The sequence below is a fragment of the Sciurus vulgaris genome (genome assembly GCF_902686455.1).
Source record: "Sciurus vulgaris genome assembly, chromosome: 13".
Lineage (NCBI taxonomy): Eukaryota > Metazoa > Chordata > Mammalia > Rodentia > Sciuridae > Sciurus > Sciurus vulgaris.
This window is the reverse complement of record NC_136474.1, coordinates 48,479,847-48,500,449: the sequence shown is the minus strand read 5'-3', so window position 1 is coordinate 48,500,449 and position 20,603 is coordinate 48,479,847. Positions and strand designations below refer to the sequence as shown.

General features: G+C 38.1%; 1 protein-coding gene across 2 annotated transcripts in view; it reads left to right on the top strand.

The window, feature by feature from the left end:
* The window catches only part of ABHD3 (abhydrolase domain containing 3, phospholipase), a 49,862-nt gene that overhangs the window by 8,285 nt on the left and 20,974 nt on the right, over positions 1–20,603 (top strand). For both annotated transcript variants that reach the window (XM_079108353.1, XM_079108352.1), the window contains exon 4: positions 13,655–13,700. In XM_079108353.1, the coding sequence (XP_078964479.1) occupies positions 13,655–13,700 (46 nt within the window). The remainder of the gene's footprint in view (positions 1–13,654; positions 13,701–20,603) is intronic.

Below are 20,603 nucleotides of genomic sequence, written 5' to 3'. Positions count from 1 at the left end.
ATGATCATTTGGGGGTTTTCAACATTGTAGACTTGTGTTTCAAGAAATTTCTTATTCTCATGCCACTTGTGTTTCAGGGGGTGTTGGTTGTTTTGCTACTTAGAAAAAGCACTGATTTTATATGTTTTGGCAGGATCAAAGTCTTATTTTTCACTGCAGATTATACTTACTGGTAGCAAGGATGCTTTTGCCCATCCTTTAGATTTTTGAAATTTAAAGTGGGAGGTGACTTTTTTTTTTTTTTTTTTTGGTACTGGGGATTGAACTCAGGGGCACTCAACCTCTGAGCCACATCCCCAGCCCTTTCTTGTATTTTATTTAGAGACAGGGTCTCACTGAGTTGCTTAGCACCTTGCTTTTGCTGAGGCTGGCTTTGAACTCTCAATTCTACTGTCTCAGCCTCCCAGGTCTCTGGGGTTACAGGCATGTGCCATTGTGCCCAGCTGGGGGATGATTTTAAAAGTGGTTAAAATTTGAAAATTTGACTGTCCCCGCCCCCCCTCCCCCAGTACTGGAGATCAGACCCAGGATCTCAGGCATGCTAGGCAAGGGCTCAACCACTGAGCTGCAACTCCAGTCTGGCTGCTTTTAAATGTTCATCCACTTTAAAGTTTGGGGATTTGGACCTGAGAATTTTTTATTTAGGAGAAGCGGCATCTGTAGATACTATGACTTTCTATGATGTTTAGCTCTTCCGGCAGCATTAGAGGTGCCTTAGGGGTCATCTGCAGACTCTGAGGGAGGCAGAATGAGGGAGGTCAAAGGAAAACCAGGCAGTGAAAAAAAGCATGATTTACAATCCCAGTGACTTGGGAGGCTGAGGCCGGAGGATTTTGAGTTCAAAGCCAGCCTCAGCAATTTATCGAGGCCCTAAGCAACTCAGCAAGACCCGGTCTCTTAAAAAATATATATGTATATTAAAAAGGGGTTGGGGATAGGGGCTGTGGATCAGTGGCAGAGCACTTGCCTTGAATGTGTGAGGTACTGGGTTCTATCCTCGGCACCACATACAAAATAAAGGCATGCTATCCATCTACAACTATTAAAAAAATTAAAAAATAAAGGCATGCTATCCATCTACAACTATTAAAAAAATTTAAAAAAAAAAAAAAAAAGGACTGGGGATGTGGCTCAGTGGCTAAGTGCCTCTGGGTTCAACCCCCAGTTGGAAAAAAAAAAAAAAAAAGTGAGTTCCCACTGCTTCCTTCCAATCTGAAAGTAGTATCTTAGATAAGAAATTATTGTGAATTAATACCAGAATGGTTTTAGCTCAGTAATTCATTTTTAGTTATGAAAACAGTTTGATTTTTTAGATTTTAGAAATAAGGCTGTTAAGCAGTTATTCATGAGACTAGCTAGATTAGTTAAGGCGTATTAAAAAACACCAAAGAGCTTAGTCTATTTAATGATATTCTGGGGAAAATTATGATGAATTCTGACAAGTGGTCCCATTCTCTAGAGAACTCATTAGATATTCCACTGTAAAATGATACCTCATTTAACAAATTTTCAGGGACAAAGCTCTTTTTATCAGTGTTGGAATGCCCATAAGGGCACTCTGTGTCCAGAACTCCCTTATTTCTTGGAAAAAGACTTGAATGTTACTAGCTCAGATAGCATGGAGAAGCCCAGTGAGGTGGTTAAGAGGATCCTTAAGTCAGATCTGCCTGGGGCTCAGCTCTAACACACAATAGCCTGAATATCCAGGGACAGATTATTTAACCTCTCTGTACCCCACTTTTCTCAACTGAAACAATAACTTATACCTAAGTGGATTGTGAGGATTGCTTGTAATGTACATAAAGGATATCAACTGGCACCTGCCCCGTAACAAACATTTAAGAAGTGTATGAGATCTAAAGGAGTGAATCAGGGCCATGGTTTGGCTTAGGGAAAGACCTCATTATTCTCTTCTAGTCTTTAGTCAGATAGAAATGAGGTACTTATTGCACAGGCCCTATTTACCAGGAAGAAAACATTCCAAGAAGGTGCAAGACAGTAATGTCAGTGTGCTGGCCAGGCAATGGGTGGTCCAGGAAGCAGGAAGGAAATGCCTTACTAAGAGTGGCTGCTGGAATCTGCATCATCCTGTAATACTTGTCTCTGGTAATAAAGTTTCCAACAGTGACATGTGACACTGGTTAGTTATGAACACTACGGATGTGAAACATTTAGCTAGTTCAGCTTGGTACTTGGTGGACAAAATCTATGAAGAATATCGGAGATTTGGACATGACAGATGAGTAAGATAAAATGAGACCCTCAGAAAGAAGTTTAGTAACTTTCAGTATCAGAGATGATAAGGAGATAGGAGGGTAGATTCCAATAAAATAGTATAAGAGAGCACTAAAAAAGAATTTTTTTTTTTTTTTTTTTGTACCCGGGATTGAACCCAGGGGCACTCAACCACATCCCCAGCCCCTCTTTTGTATTTTATTTAGAAACAGGGTCTCACTGAATTTGTGAGGCTGGCTTTGAACTTGCCATCCTCCTGCCTCAGCCTCCCAAGCCATTGGAATTACAGGCATATGCCACCACACTCAGCTGAAAAAGAATTCTTGTTGCTAGGCAAATGCCCTATCACTAAGCTACAACCCAGCCTCTTAAAGATAATTTTTTTTTTTTTTTTTTTTTTGTACTGGGGATTGAACCCAGGGACACTTAACTGTTGAACCACATCCCCAACCCTTTTTATATTTTATTTAGAGACAGACTCTCACTGAGCTTAGTGCCTCACTTTTGCTGAGACTGGCTTTGAACTCATGATCCTCTTGCCTCAGCCTCCCGAGCTCCTAGGATTACAGTTGTGTGCCACTTTGCTTGGCTTAAAGAGAATTCTTTTTTTTTGTTTTTAATTAGTTGTAGATGGACACGATACCTTTATTTTACTTATTTTTATGTGGTGCTAAGGATCGAACCCAGTTTCTCACACTTGCTAGGCAAGTGCTCCACCACTGAACTACAACCCCAGCCCCTTAAAGAGAATTCTTGATGCTAGTTGTATATAAGTTTTTCACCTTCCTCACATTAAGGATAATTGTGACTTTTTCCTTCTGGCCACTGGTTTTGAAATATGCCTAAAAAATAAACTGCATTCATTAAATATTAACTTAGTGTTCTTGTTTTTAAATTCATAGAGCCACTTAGAGTTTTTGATCAGCAAAAGATAACCAGAATTGCTACTTTGGTTTGCTACAATTAAATTTAGCTTTTGCAGGGAGGGGAAGTAGAGGAGGGAAATTGAATAATAGATACCAAAATATAGTTAGATAGGTGGGATAAGTTCTAATATTCTGTAGCACATTAAGGTGACTATAGTCCATGATTCATTAAAGTACTAGAAGAAAAGAGTTCAAAGGTTTCTAACACAAAGAAATGATAAATGTTTGAGGAGATAAAAATGCTGATTACCCTAATTGCTGATTATATTTTGTATACATGTGTCAAATTACCACACTATACCATCTAATATGTATAATTATCATGTTATTTTGGGATGGTACCCAGGATTGAACCCAGGGACACTTCACCAGTGAGCCACATCCCTAGCCCCGCCCCCTTTTTGTTTTTTTAATTTTGAGACAGGGTCTTACTAAGTTGCTTAGGGCTTTGCTAAATTGCTGAGGCTGGTTTTGAACTTGTGATCTTCTTGCTTCAGCCTCCTGAGCTTCTAGGTGTGCGCCACTGTGCCTTGCTTATTATGTCATTTTTTTAAATTGAAGAATTTAGCTTTGTTGAGTTGCCTACCCCGTGATGGGTCCCCTAAGAGGAACTATACATAGATTGAGGGAGTTCACTGTGGATTGAACCCAAGGGTACTCTGCCACTGAGCTACATCTCCAGCCCTTTTCATTTTAATACAAAGTCTGTTTCTTAGGCTGACATCAAATTTGTAATCTCCTGCCTCTGCCTCCTGAGTAGTTGGGATTACATGTGTTACCATGCTTATACATAGATTATTTTGTTTAATATGTACCCAATTCCAAGACATACATTATTAAACTATTTTACCAACCAAAAGGGAGAACTATAGTGTTAATAATTTGACCAAGGACTGGGGTTGTGGCTCAGTGGTAGGGCGCTTGCCTAGCATGTGTGAGACACTGGGTTCAATCCTCAGCACCAAAATAAATAAATAAAATAATTATATCCATCTATAACAAAAATATTTAAAATAACATTAATTTGACCAAAGCTAATATGTGACAGTTAAGATTCAACTGTATAGCCTTGCTACAGATATATGTATAATTTGTTAGACTTTGAAAAATGAATAGTTCTTGAAGACCCTTCATGAATACTTTTTACATCCTTGGATATCTCAGCCTCTTAGCTTGGAAACAACCAGCTCCTCAAATCCCATGATTGTTGCCTACCTGGATAATGTATACCTGTAATATCATCAGGACTCAGTTTTACCAGGGAAGTTCAAGACTTGACAGGTGCATGTCATGTTTCTTACTCAGGAAATAGATTTGTAGGGAAAGAGTTGAAACAAGATAGCGAGTCTCCCGAAGTATGAATTGACTTTCACTATTCTCCATTACCATGCAATAATCATGAGTTGGGTATAATAGTCAATAATATACTTTTGGGGGGAGGTAACTAGGGATTGAACCCAGGGTCTCTTTACTGCTGAACTACATTGCTAGCTCTTTTTATTTTTTTTATTTTGAGACAATCTTGTTCAGTTGCTGTGGCTGGCCTTGAATTTGTAATCCACTTATCTCAGCCTCTCTAGCTGCTGGGATTACAGGTGTGAACTACCACATCTGGCAATAATGCATTCTTGTTAATTATTGTGGTTTTTTTTTCCTCTTTCCCCCCCGCTTTTCTCTCTCTCTCTCTCTTTCTCTCTGGTACTGGGGATTGAACCAGGGATGTTCTACCACTGAGCTACATTCCCAAGCCTTTCTTATTTTTTATTTTGAGACTGAATCTCACTGAGTTGCTTAGGGCCTCATTAAATTGCTAAGGCTAGCCTGAACCGGTGATCCTCCTGCCTCAGCCTCCTGAATCTCTGGTATTACAGGTGTGTGCCATCACACCAGGCTTGTTTTTGATTTCTGAAGCTTTACAGTCCAGAAAAACTTACGTGGACTATGTTAATTCATTTTACTACTTTTTTTTGTTGGTTCTGGGGATCAAACACATGGCTTCACACATGCCAAGCACATGCTTTACCACTGAGCTACATCCCTAATCCTTCCTTTTACTACTTTCATGACTTAAAGTTGGAAATGTTCAGAAATTATAATTTTTTTCTGTGTTTGATTCTGGGAATCAAACCCAGGGCCTCATACATGCTAGGCAAACACTCTACAACTGAGCACACCCCCAGGAATTACAATTTCTTGAATAAGTTTTCTGATGTTGCTGATTGTAGTGTCCAATAAATGTAAATTATATTAATACTCTGTTATTATATACTTTACATTTTTAATGATTTTTTTGTTTCATTGATATAAAAGTATTAAAATCAATGATTGTGAATTTTCTATTTCTCCATTTATTTCTTTAAATTTTTGCTTCTCATATATAGAAACTCTGTTATTCATCACATACACATTTATGATTCTTAGTCTTAATGTAAATTAAGTCTTTTATCATTGTGATTTGCCCTTCTCTGGTCCTAAAATATACTTTATCTGATATTATTGTAGCCACTCCAGCCTTATTTTGCTTACTGTTTCTATGGTATATCTTTTTTCATACTGTAACTTTCAAAATATCTGATTTTATTCTTAAAGTATATGGGGTATAGACACATATATTTTAGGGCTTGCTTTTTTATTCAGTCTCTACCTTTTAGTTAGACTTTTTAGTCCTTTTACAGTTAATATAGTTATTGATATGGTGGATTTAAGAATATCATTTTATTATTTATTTTCTAGGGGAGTTTTTTGTTTATTTCTCTGTTATTTATCCTCCTTTCAAACCTATGAGTTCATGTCTTTTTATATCACATTTGGAATTTGGAGGGTTTTGTTTCTTAAATATTTTTCCCCATTCTTTCCGTCCTCTCCTTTGGAAACCATAATTACATGTATTTAGATCTTTTGATATTGTTACATAAATCACCAGTGCTCCTTTTTTTTTTTTTTTAGTGGTGGGGATTGAACCAAGGGACTCACACATGCTAGACAAACTGCTTTATTACTGAGCTGCAACCCCAGCCCTGTTTATTTTATTTTGAGATAGGGTCTTGCTAAGTTACTGAAGTCCTCACTAAGTTGCTCAGGCTGCCCTTGAACTTGTAATCATCCTGTCTTGGCTTCAAGTCACTGGGATTACTGGTGTGCACCACCACACCTGGCAGTTTTTGAATTCTTTACAAACTTTTTTTTTTTTACCCCTTTATGTCCTTAAGTTTGTTAATAATAGCTGCTTTAAATACTCATTTGCTAATTCTAGCATCTGAATCATCTCAGGTCTTATCTGTTGGAGTATGGGTCATGTTTTCCTATCCTTCATGGTCTATTAATTTTGAATAGTGTTGTGAACAGTTTGGATTATCCATTGCAGAGACTCTGAATTGTGCAGTATTTTTCAAAAGAGGATTGATTTTTCTTAGTTTCTTTTTTTCGTCAGGAAGAAAATATGGCTAAATTCAAACTTCAAACTCTACTTTGCGATAAACATTAAATTTCATCTAGTTTTTTAGCCTTAGTTGGGATTACTTCTAATGTGTCTTATATATAGATGTAGATACAGATATAGATGAAGGATTAGCCAGAGATGGGGCCCAGTTTTTTTATCCATAGTTTAGGATTCTTCTGTGTCTACTTTCTAAGATTTCCCCCTCATTTTCTAACTATTACGGTTACCCCAAACTCTGTTGTCCAGTTCTTCAAGCCTGTAAGACTGAACATTCCCACTGGGTTTTTATCTATCATTGAATAATACCAACTACTGCCTCTTTTTAGCCAAAGAAGAATAAAAAGCTGTAAAAATAGGAAACCCCACCCAAGTCATTTTCTTTTTTCTAGTGTCAGATTGTGTTTTCTACCTGTTCTTTAATTTTTGTTTTTGTTCTTTATGGCCTTGACATTTTGTTTCGAATATATAGTAATTACCTATGAAAGGGATGAGCTGAAAGGATCTACCCTGACCTTCCTGAAAGCAGACCCTCCTTGTCATGTTGTCTTAACCTTGCATTTAGAAACCTCCTAATCTCTTTTTCCATCCTTGTTTTCTATCATTTTCCTGTATGTAGCCATATTTCAAAGAATATCTATTTTTTCACCCCTTAGAACATTTTGTATATTTTTTATATCTTTGTTCACATTGCTCCCTTCATAATACATCCTGCTTTCCTCCTGCTACAATCTTCACATTTTTCAATGCTCCACATAGGATTTATCAACCTTTTTCTGTAAAACCTTTCCTAATCAACTTACCCTCCTGACCTCGTAGGCATTTTTTTTTTTAATATTTGTTTTTAGTTGTTGATGGGCCTTTATTTTTGTTTATTTATTTTTATGTGATGCTGAGGATGGAACCCAGTGCCTCACACATGCTAGGCAAGCGCTCTACCACTGAACCACAACCCCAGCCCAAGGGCTTTATTGTCTCTACCACTCATTGGACATTGAATTTTATGCTGCTTTGTGATTCCATTTTTACTGTAGTCACTACACTGAAAATATGGCATTATATATACTTTTTTTTTTTTTTTTTTTTGCGGTACTGGGGACCGAACCCAGGGCCTTGTGCTTGCAAGGCAAGCACTCTACCAACTGAGCCGTATCCCTAGCCCATTATATAGCTTTTTAATCTAACTACATGGCACTCTCTTTAAGGCCAGGAACCTTATATTGTTATTTTGTTTCTGTGTTACAAACTGTAACTCCATCTTTTGTTCAGTAAATATTGTGTTTAATGAAGTTTTGCATGAATGAATGAGTCACTTCAACATTAATATTTATAGGAAGTGCTTAAAACGTGATCTGATATGTAGTTGAAAGTAACGAACTTTATGTTTTTATCGTATCTGAAATTGGAGTAGTATGAAGAGTTGATCCCTAAATGTTCTCTCACCAACTCTTACGGATGATTTTTTTTTTTTTTTTTTAGACTCAAAGATTGGGGAATCAGAAGTGGGAAATATTTAAGATTATCTGATAAAATCCCTTAACCTTACAGATTTGGGAAGGAGACCTGGAGAAGTTCTCTATTCTTACGTACTTCTCCCTGCTTTTCTGTGGTGCCCAAGCTCAGAGTCTGCTCCTATGTGTATAGTAGGAAAGACCATGTGTGTTCTGATAGACAGCAGATTCAAGGCTCACTGGTCCATTTCCCAGAAACAGTCAAGAGATAGTCTTGCCCAGGGAACATTTCTGCAACATCTGGAGAGTTTGGGGATGCAGGTTTTTGTTTATTTTGATTTGTTTTTCAGTGTTGGGGATCAAACCAAGAGCTTCCTGAGTGCTAGGCATGTACTCTACCACTGAACTTTACTACCAGCCTTGGAGATATTTTTGATTGTCATGCCTGGGACAAGTTTTAGCTTCTAGTTCGTAGAGGCCAGGATGCTGTTGAGCATCCTCTAGTGCACAGGATAGCTCTACCACAAAGAATTATTTGATCTTAAATATCTACAGTGCTAAAGATCGAGAGAAACCCTGTGTTATAAGTAGGTAGCTCTCTGCCTTTGTTTGTTTGGTTTTTGATTTTGGTACTGGAGATCCAAACCAGGACCTCACACATGCTTGGCAAACTTTCTACTTTTGAGCAATATCCCCTGTCCTTTTTAATTTTATTTTGAGACAGGGTCTCACCAGTTGCCCAGGCTGGCCTCAGATTTATAATTCTCCTGCCTCAGCTTCCTGAGTAGCTGGCATTGTAGGTGCGCAGCATCACACCAGACTGGTTTCTACCTTTTATTTAACCTTCATTCAAAGAGACTCATCTGCTTTCTTGGTATATTACACCATTTCGCATTACTGTAATGAAATACCTGAAGCTGGATATTTATAGAGAAAAGAGGCTTATTTTGGCTTACAGTTCTAGAGGTCCAAGGTCAAGGGACTGCATCTGGTGATGGTCTTCTCGCTGACAAAGTCCCAAGGTGGCACAGATTATCACATGGCAAAAGATAGGGAGTATATGCATGTGTGTCCTGGTCTCCCTCCTTCTTCTTATACAGCTACGAAAATCAATCATGGGGACTGCAATCTAATGAATTTATCTAATCCTAATCACTTCCCAAAGACTCTGCTTCTAAATATCATAGATGGATTAAATTTCTGCCTTCCTAATGCCTCCTAATAGGGATTAAGTTTCAACACATGAACCCTTAGGGGATATATTCAAACCACATCCAAACCAAGGCACATTTGTCCCAGAAAGGTTGTCACACCAGATTTATTCTTTATTTGGCATTTCTTCTCTTCATTTCTCTTTTCCTTCTTTTGAGAAGAAAATTTAAATAGTTAAAATATGAACGGAAAACAAATTTTGCAAACCAAATTTCCTCATACATATACATTTTAAAACCATCTGGAATAAAATGTAAAAATTGAGGAGTTGTTAGGCAAGTTAACACAGCCTTGCACATCCTTAGTAGCCTCACAACCAGCTCTTGTCTCTGAGAGAGGAACAGATTGGCAGCCCTCATCTGCCATCCTCGATGGCTGCTTGATTCTGCTGCATGTCCAAAGCTAGAAGTGGATAATAATGACCGCTGCTGATTTGAACATCATCCAGAACAAAGACATGGGGAAAGGTCATTTCAGACCATTCCCTTTAAAAACAGGAACAAGACAGGGATGTCCTCTTTCACCACTTCTATTCAACATTGTCCTCGAAACTCTAGCCAAAGCAATTAGGCAGACTAAAAAAAATAAAGGGATACGAATAGGAAAAGAGGAACTTAAGCTGTCACTATTTGCTGATGACATGATTCTATATTTAGAGGATCCAAAAACCTCCTCCAGAAAACTTCTAGACCTCATCAATGAATTCTGCAAAATAGCAGGCTATAAAATCAACACGCATAAATCTAAAGCATTTTTATATGCAAGAGATGAAACGTCTGAAAGGGAAATAAGGAAAACAACTCCATTTGCAATAGCCTCAAAAAAAAAAAAGAATAAAATACTTGGGAATCAATCTAACCAAAGAGGTAAAAGATCTCTACGATGAAAACTACAAAACATTGAAGAAAGAAATTGAGGAAGACCTTAGAAGATGGAAAGATCTCCCATGTTCTTGGACAGGCAGAACTAATATTGTCAAAATGGCCATACTACCAAAAGTGCTATACAGATTCAATGCAATTCCAATTAAAATCCCAATGATGTACCTTACAGAAATAGAGCAAGCAATCATGAAATTCATCTGGAAGAAAAAGAAACCCAGAATAGCTAAAGCAATCCTTAGCAAGAAGAGTGAAATGGGGGATATCGCAATACCAGAACTTCAACTATACTACAAAGCAATAGTAACAAAAACGGCATGGTATTGGCACCAAAATAGACAGGTAGATCAATGGTATAGAATAGAGGACACGGACAAAAACCCAAATAAATACAATTTTCTCATACTAGACAAAGGTGACAAAAATATGCAATGGAGAAAAGATAGCCTCTTCAACAAATGGTGCTGGGAAAACTGGAAATCCATATGTAACAGAATGAAACTAAACTCCATCTCTCACCCTGCACAAAAATCAACTCACAATGGATCAAGGACCTTGAAATCAGCCCAGAGACCCTGCATCTTATAGAAGAAAAAGTAGGTCCAAATCGTCACCTTGTTGGCTTAGAATCAGACTTCCTTAACAGGACTCCCATAGCACAAGAAATAAAAGCAAGAATCAATAACTGGGATAGATTTAAACTAAATAGCTTTCTCTCAGCAAAGGAAACTATCAGCAATGCGAAGAGAGAGCCTACAGAGTGGGAGAATATCTTTGCCACTCATACTTCAGATAGAACACTAATTTCCAGAATATATAAAGAACTCAAAAAACTCTACACCAAGAATACAAATAACCAAATCAACAAATGGGCTAAGGATATGAACAGACCTTCACAGAAGATCTACAAGCAATCAACAAACATATGAACAAATGTTCACCATCTTTAGTAATAAGAGAAATGTAAATCAAAACTACACTGATTCCACCTCACCCCAATTAGAATGGCGATTATCAAGAATACAAGCAACAATAAGTGTGGGAGAGGATGTGGGGAAAAAGGTACACTCATACATTGCTGGTGGGGCTGCAAATTAGTGCAGCCAATCTGGAAAGCAGTGTGGAGATTCCTTAGAAAACTTGGAATGGACCCACCATTTGACCCAGCTATCCCACTCCTCGGCCTATACCCAAAGGACTTAAAATCAGCATACTACAGAGATACAGCCACATCAATGTTCATAGCTACTCAATTCACAATAGCCAGACTCTGGAACCAACCTAGATGTCCTTCAATTGATGAATGGATAAAGAAACTGTGGTATATATATATACAATGGAATATTACTCAGCTATAAAGAATAATAAAATTATGGCATTTGCAGGCAAATGGATGAAATTGGAGACCATCATGCTAAGTGAGATAAGCCAATCTCAAAAAGCCAAAGGACGAATGATCTTGCTGATAAGCAGATGATGCCACATAATGGGGGGTGGGAGGGGGGCAAGAATGGAGGAAGGAGGGACTGTATAGAGGGAAAAGAGGGTGGGAGGGGTGGGGGGAAGGAAAAAATAACAATGTTTCAAACATCATTACCCTATGTACATGTATGATTACGCAAATGGTAATCTGCAAATAGTAACTTCTGCATGTTACTCCATGTACAAATGGAAATATGTATTCCATTTGTTTACAATAAAAATAAATGTTTTAAAAAAAGTCATTTCAGTTCTTCCTCTAGCAAATGTACCAGAGCTATGATCCAGTTTCCAAAGTTGCCTAAGGGAAAGTACAGATACCCTAGTCTGCAGTTTTGAAGAAAATCCCAAATGTATAGGTTTATTTTTTCACAAGTTTGCAGTTCATATTTTTCTGTCATCTCACTAACTCTGTCACCCTCTCTCAGTGGCAGTCACATGATGACATCTTGCTCCAGAAGCCATTTTAATACTTACTTAAAGTTTATACTCTAAAAGAAATTCTTATATGAATGACAAGGAGCTTCAGGGTTCAAGGTCACAGTTTTCTTTCATAGTAATTCCTGTGTGACTTAGATGCTTATGCAAGTGAATGAAAGTGGCCGACTTAAATATAATTGATATCTAGTCTCTCTTGCCATTCTTTTTAGCAAGAAAAGATAAAGGAATAACTGACCCTGCTTTAACTTCTGCATGTATTTATGGTGTGTTTAAGATTTCTCTTAGACAAGTTAAGTAAAAATGCAGCATTTCTAACTTTTTCTCGAATCAGATTTCTGAGATTTCTAAACATTTCTCTTCTTTTAGTTGGACCTAATAGGAATTTTCTGTATGCCTTTTTGGATGCAAGAAAGAATTTCTTTGCAAGTACATTCCTTGAACACCACATTGAATGGAGATGGTGTGCCTTGAAATCTAACTCCCTGAGAGGAGAGTACATGTTCTGTAGGGCATTTAACTCATTGGTGCTCAGAACCTGCACAAGGAGCAGGGGCATCTGAAAGAAGAGAATTTGAACCTTTTAAATGGCCTTGATTGATTTGAATAAGTAAATACCTGAAAACAAAATGAAGTTTAATTGACATGAATATAGACTCACTAAGTTGATAAGAATCTATAAAGACATAAATCAGACCAGGCAAAGTGGTACAGGCCTGTAATCCCAGTGGCTCAGGAGGCTGAGGCAGAAGAATTGAGAGTTGCCAGCCTCAGCAACAGTGAGGTGCTAAGCAGCCACTCAGTGAGAACTTGTCTCTAAATAAAATGCAGAAAAGGGCTGCGGAAGTGGCTTAGTGATTGAGTACCCCTGAGTTCAATTCCCAGTACCTCCCTCACCCCCCCAAAAAAAACCCCACAAGTCAGGACTTAGTCCAAGAAGGGCAAATACATATGTATCTGGGATTATGGTTAGGTAAGGAGTAACTTTTAAGTTATCAACAGGGAGGCTACTATTGACAGAGAACTTTCATTGAGTTCTCATCAGAACATCACCCATTTTTCCAGGAGATGCAAACGGAGTCTTAGGAAGATGTAAGATCCTCTCTCCTTCACCCAGTTCAACTAGCATAACAGGGTCTGTAGCACAACAGGGGCCTGTCCTTGCAGCTCAGGTGTCAGGCTCCTTGTAGTTCTACCTGTTTTTCATCTCGTGTGAAATTGCATTCTCCATGTTTTCTGAGCCTTGAGGGAACAAGGGCTGTTTCTTAGAATATAAATAGATTCTCATCAATGTTACAAATACAGTTGGGTATAGGACATACTTGAAGCAAAACCATTTAAATTCAGCTTGTTTTTGGAATTGTTTTAATAATTCTCATCTAAGACCCCTACATATGCATAGAGAGAAGTTGTAAATATTCTGGTTTTTTTTGGTAGGAAAAATTAATTTCACTTCAATATACAGCTTCCTAATTTTGAATGCATATGTTGAATTTAAAGAACTGAAATTGTCTTGTAGACCATTTAGATGAAGTTGTTGAACATTATCATAAGGTTCATGTGCAGAAATAACAGAATTACTTTCCTGATTTTTAGATGTGTGGTTTTTAACAACAGAGGAGTGGCAGGAGAGAATCTCTTGGTAAGTAACTTTAAATGATGTCTTAATTTTTTAAATAATCATTATAGATTTATGGTGAAAAGCATATTCTTTTGTATTTAAAACAGTTCCTTGTTTAAATAAAACAAGTACATATTAGAAAAATACAACAACAACAAAAAGGCAATTTACAAGACCTAATATCCATAATTATCCAACCAGAGAAACCTTGGTCTGTGTTCATTCAGATCATATATGTGTACATACATATATAATCTATTTATGTTTTTATAAATTAAATTTGGTTTTTTTTATCTGTTTATTCACTTATAGTACTGGGGACTGACCCCAGGAGCACTCTGGCACTCCCTGCCCCCCCCCCCCTTTTTTTGTTGTTGTCATTGGTTTTTGGTTTCTGTTTTGAGACGGAGTCTTGCTAAATTGACCAGGCTGGCTTTGAACTTGCCATCCTCCTGCCTCAACCTCCAGGAGCTGGGCTTATAAGCTGCAACTCCTCATCCAGCTTGAAATTCTACTTTCATAACAACTTTTACAGTCTTCTAAGACCAGTAGATATTCATTTACACCATTTTTAAGGCAAACATATTCTTTTTTTTTTAATTTTAATTTATTTTAATTGTAAACAAATGGGATACACGTTGTTTCTGTTTGTACATAGAGTCAAGGCATACCATTTGCATAATCATACATTTACATAGGGTAATGGTGTTTGATTCATTCTGTTATTTTTTACATCCCCACTACCCCTCCCACCTCTCTTTTCCCTCTATACAGTCCCTCCTTCCTCCATTCTTGCCCCCTCCCACCCCGCATTAAGTGTCATCATCTGCTTATCAGTGAGATCATTCATCCTTTGGCAAACATATTCTTTAACCAAAAAAAAAAAAAAAAAAAAAAAAAAAAGTACAGGCTGGGTGTGGTAGCACATGCCTATAATACAGCAACTTGGGGAGGTTGAGTCAGGAGGATCACAAGTTCGAGGCCAGCCTCAGGAACTTAGTGAGGCTTTGTCTGAGAATAAAAAATAATAAGGGCTGAGGATATAGCTCAATGAATTGCTCATGGATTAAATCCCTGGTACCAAAAAAAAAAAATCAACCAGTGCTGGTTGGGGGTGTAGCTCAGTGGTAGAATGCTTGCCTGGGCATGTATGGAGTCCTGAGTTAGATTCCTAGTACCCCCAAAATAAATAACTACTACAAAACAAATTGACTAGTACAGTGGTACTTTTTTTCCACTAATGAAAATACTTATTTTTGTCATGAAAGAGATTGACCATATGGTATATGCCTGTTTGCCAGCCATACTTTTTACTTAGAGGCAATGTTATTTAAGACTTTTTATTTCAGTCAGGTCTTTTCCCCCTCTAACTCCTAGTCTTCACCAGGATAGATTTTCTCCCACCTCTTAGGAAATTATCACGCTAGCCAGGTATGTTGGTACCCTCCTTTAATGTGGCCCTCGCCTATAATCCCAGCAGCTTGGGAGGCAGAGGCAGGAGAATCATAAGTTCAAGGTTAGCCTCAGTAACTTATTGAGGCCCTAAGCAACTCAGTGAGACCCTGTCTCAAAATAGAAAACAAAAAATACAGGTGGGATTAGAGCTCAGTGGTAAAGCATTCCTTGGTTAAATCTTCAGTACCAAAAAAAAAAGAAAGAAAGAAAGAAAAAATTAATCATTGTGCTATCTGATGTTTAACCTGTGCATTAGAATGAGAAATATTACACTTGCTGAAATTTTCTTACAGCTTTTTTCTTTTTTTGGTGCTGGGGCTTGAACTCAGGGGCACTCAACCACTGAGCCATATCCCTGGCCCTTTTTTGTACTTTTTATTATTTAAACACGGGGTCTCACTGAGTTGCTTAGTGCCTCACTGTTGCTGAGGCTGGCTTTGAAACTCTACCTCCCAAGCCGATCTTATAGCTTTTTGACCTTTAGTTCCTTACCACTTCAGGTAGCTCTACTAGAACTGAAAGAGTTTTGAGTCATTGATAGAGATTGATATTAAGACTATAAATAATTAAGTCACGCTGAAAGTAAAATTTTATAGTAATGGCACAAATGTCAGCACTTTATGAGAATCTGGGAAGAAAGAGCTCTTATACTTTACTTTGCAGTGACTTAGGCCCTAGAGGGAATCCAATCAATATGATTTCAAATGCAAAAGTTATAAAGCATTTCTGGTCTTATTCAGTGCCTCATAATAAATAGTTTGAGGTGAGACTTCTTCACATATCCTCACTAGTTCAGCCTTTAGGAATCTTGTAGACATAGTACTCTGAAGGGAAAGATTTGAATTTGTCACTATGATACTGGCCCATGGAGATCATTTTGTATAGCTTCTGTCTGCTGTGTATTTTTTAATTAATTAATTAATTAATTGGTACTGATGATTGGTCCCAGAGGTACTTTATCCCTGAGCTACATCTCCAACCTTTTTTTTTTTTTAGAACTTTACTCACTTATTTTATTTATTTATTTATTTATTTTTATGTGGTGCTGAGGATCGAACCCAGTCCCTCACACATGCTAGGCAAGTGCTCTACCCCTGAGCCACAACCCCAGCCCCTCCAATCCTTTTTATTTTTTTATTTTGAGACAGGATCTCACTTAGTTGCTTAGGGCCTCACTAAGTTGCTGAGGCTGACCTTGAACTTGCAATCTTCCTGTCTCAGCCTCCTGAGTTGCTGGGTTTGTAGGCATGCACCACTGTGCCCGGCTTGCTGTGTGTGCTTCTTAGATACAGATATGGGGAAGACATGTTCTGAGGCTTTCAAGGATAATGTGCTACAAGCAGAGTCTATTAGGCCCCATAAAGGGAGGGATGAAAATCTGTTCATTTAACAAAACTGTAGTGTATACCTATTAAATCAGGCACTGTGCAAAGCAGTAGGGTGAGGCATAGTCACATTGAAACATAACCCTAATCCTTAGGAGCACAAACTTCCGTTGCAGGAGTCAAGCACACAAAATTGTCTGTGATTCAATGGCAAGTGTGACTGTAGGAAGGTTGATTAAGGCTACAGAGCACAAAGGGAAGGTGAAACTAACTGCCTGAGGAAGTGGGAAAATGTCATAGCAGAGGTCACCTGTTGGATCAACTCTTTAACTTATAGCTGGATAACGATAATTTTATCTAATATTTACTGAGCCTTTAGATGTATCAGTTACTTTTTTTTATCCTTAATATTCAGCAGTAGACTCAACCCAGTGATGTAGGTAAGTATAGTCACCATCATTCACATTTTCCAGGTGAAGAAAATAAGACAGAAAGATTAAGAATTTGCCCCAGCCAAGAACTGGCAGAGTTAGGCCTCAGGCCACATGTATTCTTGACCATTATGCTAAACTCTCTCTTGCTATTCAGGAAGTAACAGACTTATTCTAGAAGAGTAGAGCCGTATTTTTGAAAAAATGTGTATAGAATCCTAAGAAACAATACTGAACCAATGCCACTTGGAAGCAGGGCCTAATTTGATCAAGTTCACGTTTTTAGAAGAACCATGGCAGTGCTGTGTAGAAAAGAGAATGTGGGGGCGGAGGCTGGAGGCTGGAAGACCATTAGAAAGCCGTCACTACAGACCTACCCAGAGTGTGGAGTTTGAAAACAGATATAGAAGGAATAATAGAAATGAATGAATTCATGAGGCCAAAAGAATAGTATTAATTGTCTTTAGGAAGTGAAGAGAGGGGAGTCAAGGGTAACATTTTTAGATTGGCTAGCTGATAAAAGGTGCTAATATTTGCTGAAATAGAAAATTTAAGAGCTTTTGAAAGATTTTGATGTGATAAAGATAACTTCTGTTTTAGATGTTGTGGTATTCAGTTTTCTATTGCCATAACAAAATTCCTGAGATGAGGTAATTCATAAGCAAAAGAAATTTATTTGGCTCACAGTTCTGAAGGCTGGGAAGTCCAAGAGCATGGTGCCAGCAGCATCTGTCTGGCATCTGATCTGGGCCTCCTGTCTGCATCATAACATGGCAGTAGTCCTTGCATGGTGAGACACGGCAAGGGTGCCAGCTCAGGTCTCTCTTCCTCTGCTCATCAAACCACTAATGGGGGTCCCATCCTCCTGACCTCATCGAATCCTGATTACTTTCCAAAGGCCCAGCTCCCAACACCCTTAATATACAAATTTGGAAATGTTTCCAATACGTGGGGAAGAACTTTGGGGAGATACATTAAAACCAAAGCAGATAGTTAGAGTGCTTTGAGATTTCCAGGTAGAAATTTCTAGTGAACATTTGGGTACACTGGACTGATTCTCAGGAGAGATGTGAGGACTGTAAATGGAAGTTGGGACTGGCAGTGAGCAGATACAAGTCAGAGCCAGAAGTGTCTGAGACTGCTTGAGGAGGGTTTGTAGAGTTAAAGGGAAGAGGTCTATGGATAGAATCTGAGAAAAAACAAATAGCTGAATGCAGTGACAAATGCCTGTGATCCCTGCTACTCCGAAGACTGAGGCAGAACAAGCACTCACCATAAAAAGTGAAAAAGGTCTGGGGATATAGCTCTAAGCCTCAAGTTCAAATTCTGTCCTCACCACTATCCAGATAAACGACAGAGTACAAGTTAAATAACCTTTCTGTGTCTCTTTTCTTACCTGAAAATGATAATATCCATAAGCCACCGCACAAGGATGTTTGAAATTCACACAGAATAATGAATGTAAAAATACCTTATAAAATAAAGCTTTCTATGCTCTATGGTATAATTGCTATTGTATTAACTCATTAGATCATTAGGATACAAGAAGTATATACTTAATTATAATTCATTTTCTTTCTTAAATTCCTTTGTTAGAGTAGTTGTTCTAAAAGGATATAGTTGTCCAGGCGTTGTAGCACACATCTGTAATCCCAGCGGCTTGGGAGGCTGAGGCAAGGATCGCAAGTTCAAAGCAGCCTCAGCAACTTAGTGAAGTCCTAAGCAACTCAGTGAGACCCTGTCTCTAAATAAAATACCAAATGGACTGGGAATGTGGCTCAGTTGTTAAGCACCCCTGGGTTCAATCCCTGGTACCAAAATATTAAAAAAATAAAATAAAAGGATATGGTTATAATTACATTTTGGTCATTCAACATCTTTAATTCTGTTTTAAGTTGGATCACAAAAGCAAGATGCCAGTATTGATTATTAGAGCTAACTTTGACAGACTCCTTGGTAATTCTTCTTTCTGTCTCACAGCTATGAATAATTACTCTTTCAGACCAGAGAAACTCTACATTTATTTATACCTTTTCTTGTTCCAGAAAGGATTTAATCTGGCTCAGACCCAGAGTAAGAAAGACCTTAGAGTAGGCATAAAAATGAACAAAAGATGAATCAGCAAAGATCAAACAGTAAGGAGCTGTCTCTAACTGAAATTAACCCAAAAGAACTAGCAATGGTGAAATGGAATTTGGGGTAAGCAGTTTCCCAAGGAGTGGCAAAATGCAAAAGTAAAGGCTTTGCTGAAATATGTCAGAGATATACTTAGAATTTATAAGGATTATCATGACTTCTGCAGGCAAATAAGGAAGCAGAAAATTTCCAGCACCATTTTGTCCTCATTTCCAGTGAGTCACTGAGGACTGAGGGGAAGTCAGAGACCTTTCTCAGTAGGAAACCTCCCTGCATCTGTTTGCTGTGGGAGATAGACAGCCCAGCCTCGGTACATGGAACCTCACATTCTTGCAGGGTTCCTGGGGCCCTTGGAGTAGATGGGAATCTTTTCTTCTGTCCTTACAGATTTTTAAGGATAGGAATCCAGGAATCCAACTTATCCACAAACTTTCTTATATTCCTAATTATTCCCTGAATTTAGTCTAGGAATGATAGTTTACAAAGAACTTAGACAAAATTGAGTTTGCTGAAACCTGCCTATGAGCCCCTTGGTTTTTTTGTTACAGGGTCATACAGACTTCTATATATCTAGGGCCAAAGAGAAAAGTCTCTTAACCACTTTGGAAACAGATTTGGCAGTTCCTCCCAAGTTAAACATCACTCTAGAGAGACATGAAGAGATATGTTCTCACAAAAACTTGAACACAAATATTTATAGCAGTATTATTCATAATAGCCAGAAGGTAGAAACAACCCAGATATCCATAAACAGATAAAAGGGTAGATAAAATGGGGTATATCCATATCATGGAATATTAGTCCTCATCAAAAAAGAATGAAGGCTGGGTGTGGTGGCACACACCTGTAATCCCAGATGCTCAGGAGGCTGAGGCAGTAGGATCACAAGTTCAAAGCCAGCCTCAGCAACTTAGTGAGACTCTAAGCAACTTAAACCCTGTTTCAAAATAAATAATAAAAAGGGTTGGAATGTGGCTTTGGGGTTAAACCCCTCTGGGTTCAATTTCCAGTACCAAAAAAAAAAAAAAAAAAGGAATGAAGTGCTGATGCATGCTACAATGTGGATGGATGAACCTTCTATGTATTACTTCTGTGTGTGTGTGATACTGGGAATCAAACCCAGGGTGATTTACCACTACAGTACGCCAGCCCCTTTAATTATTTTATTTTGATACAGGGTCTTGCTAAATTGCCCAGGCTGGCCTTGAACTTCTAATCCTGCTGCCTTAGCCTTCCAAGTAGCTGGGATTATAGGCATGTGCCTCCACACCCAGCAGGGATGGATGAACCTTGAGAGCATTAAGCTAAGTGAAATAAACCACTAACAATAGTCTACATATGTATGATTCCATTTATATGGAATATTAAGAATGGGAAAATCTATAAAGAAAGAAAGTAGGTTGCCTAGGACTTCGGGGAAGTGACTGCTAATGGTGAGATTTTCTTTTTAGTGTAATGAAAATGTTCTAAAATTCTGGTGGTAGGAGTTATACAACTCCGAATACACTAAATCCCACAAACTTGTACTTTTTACAGGGGTGGTATTAGGGACAACCCAGCAGTGCTTAAACACTGAG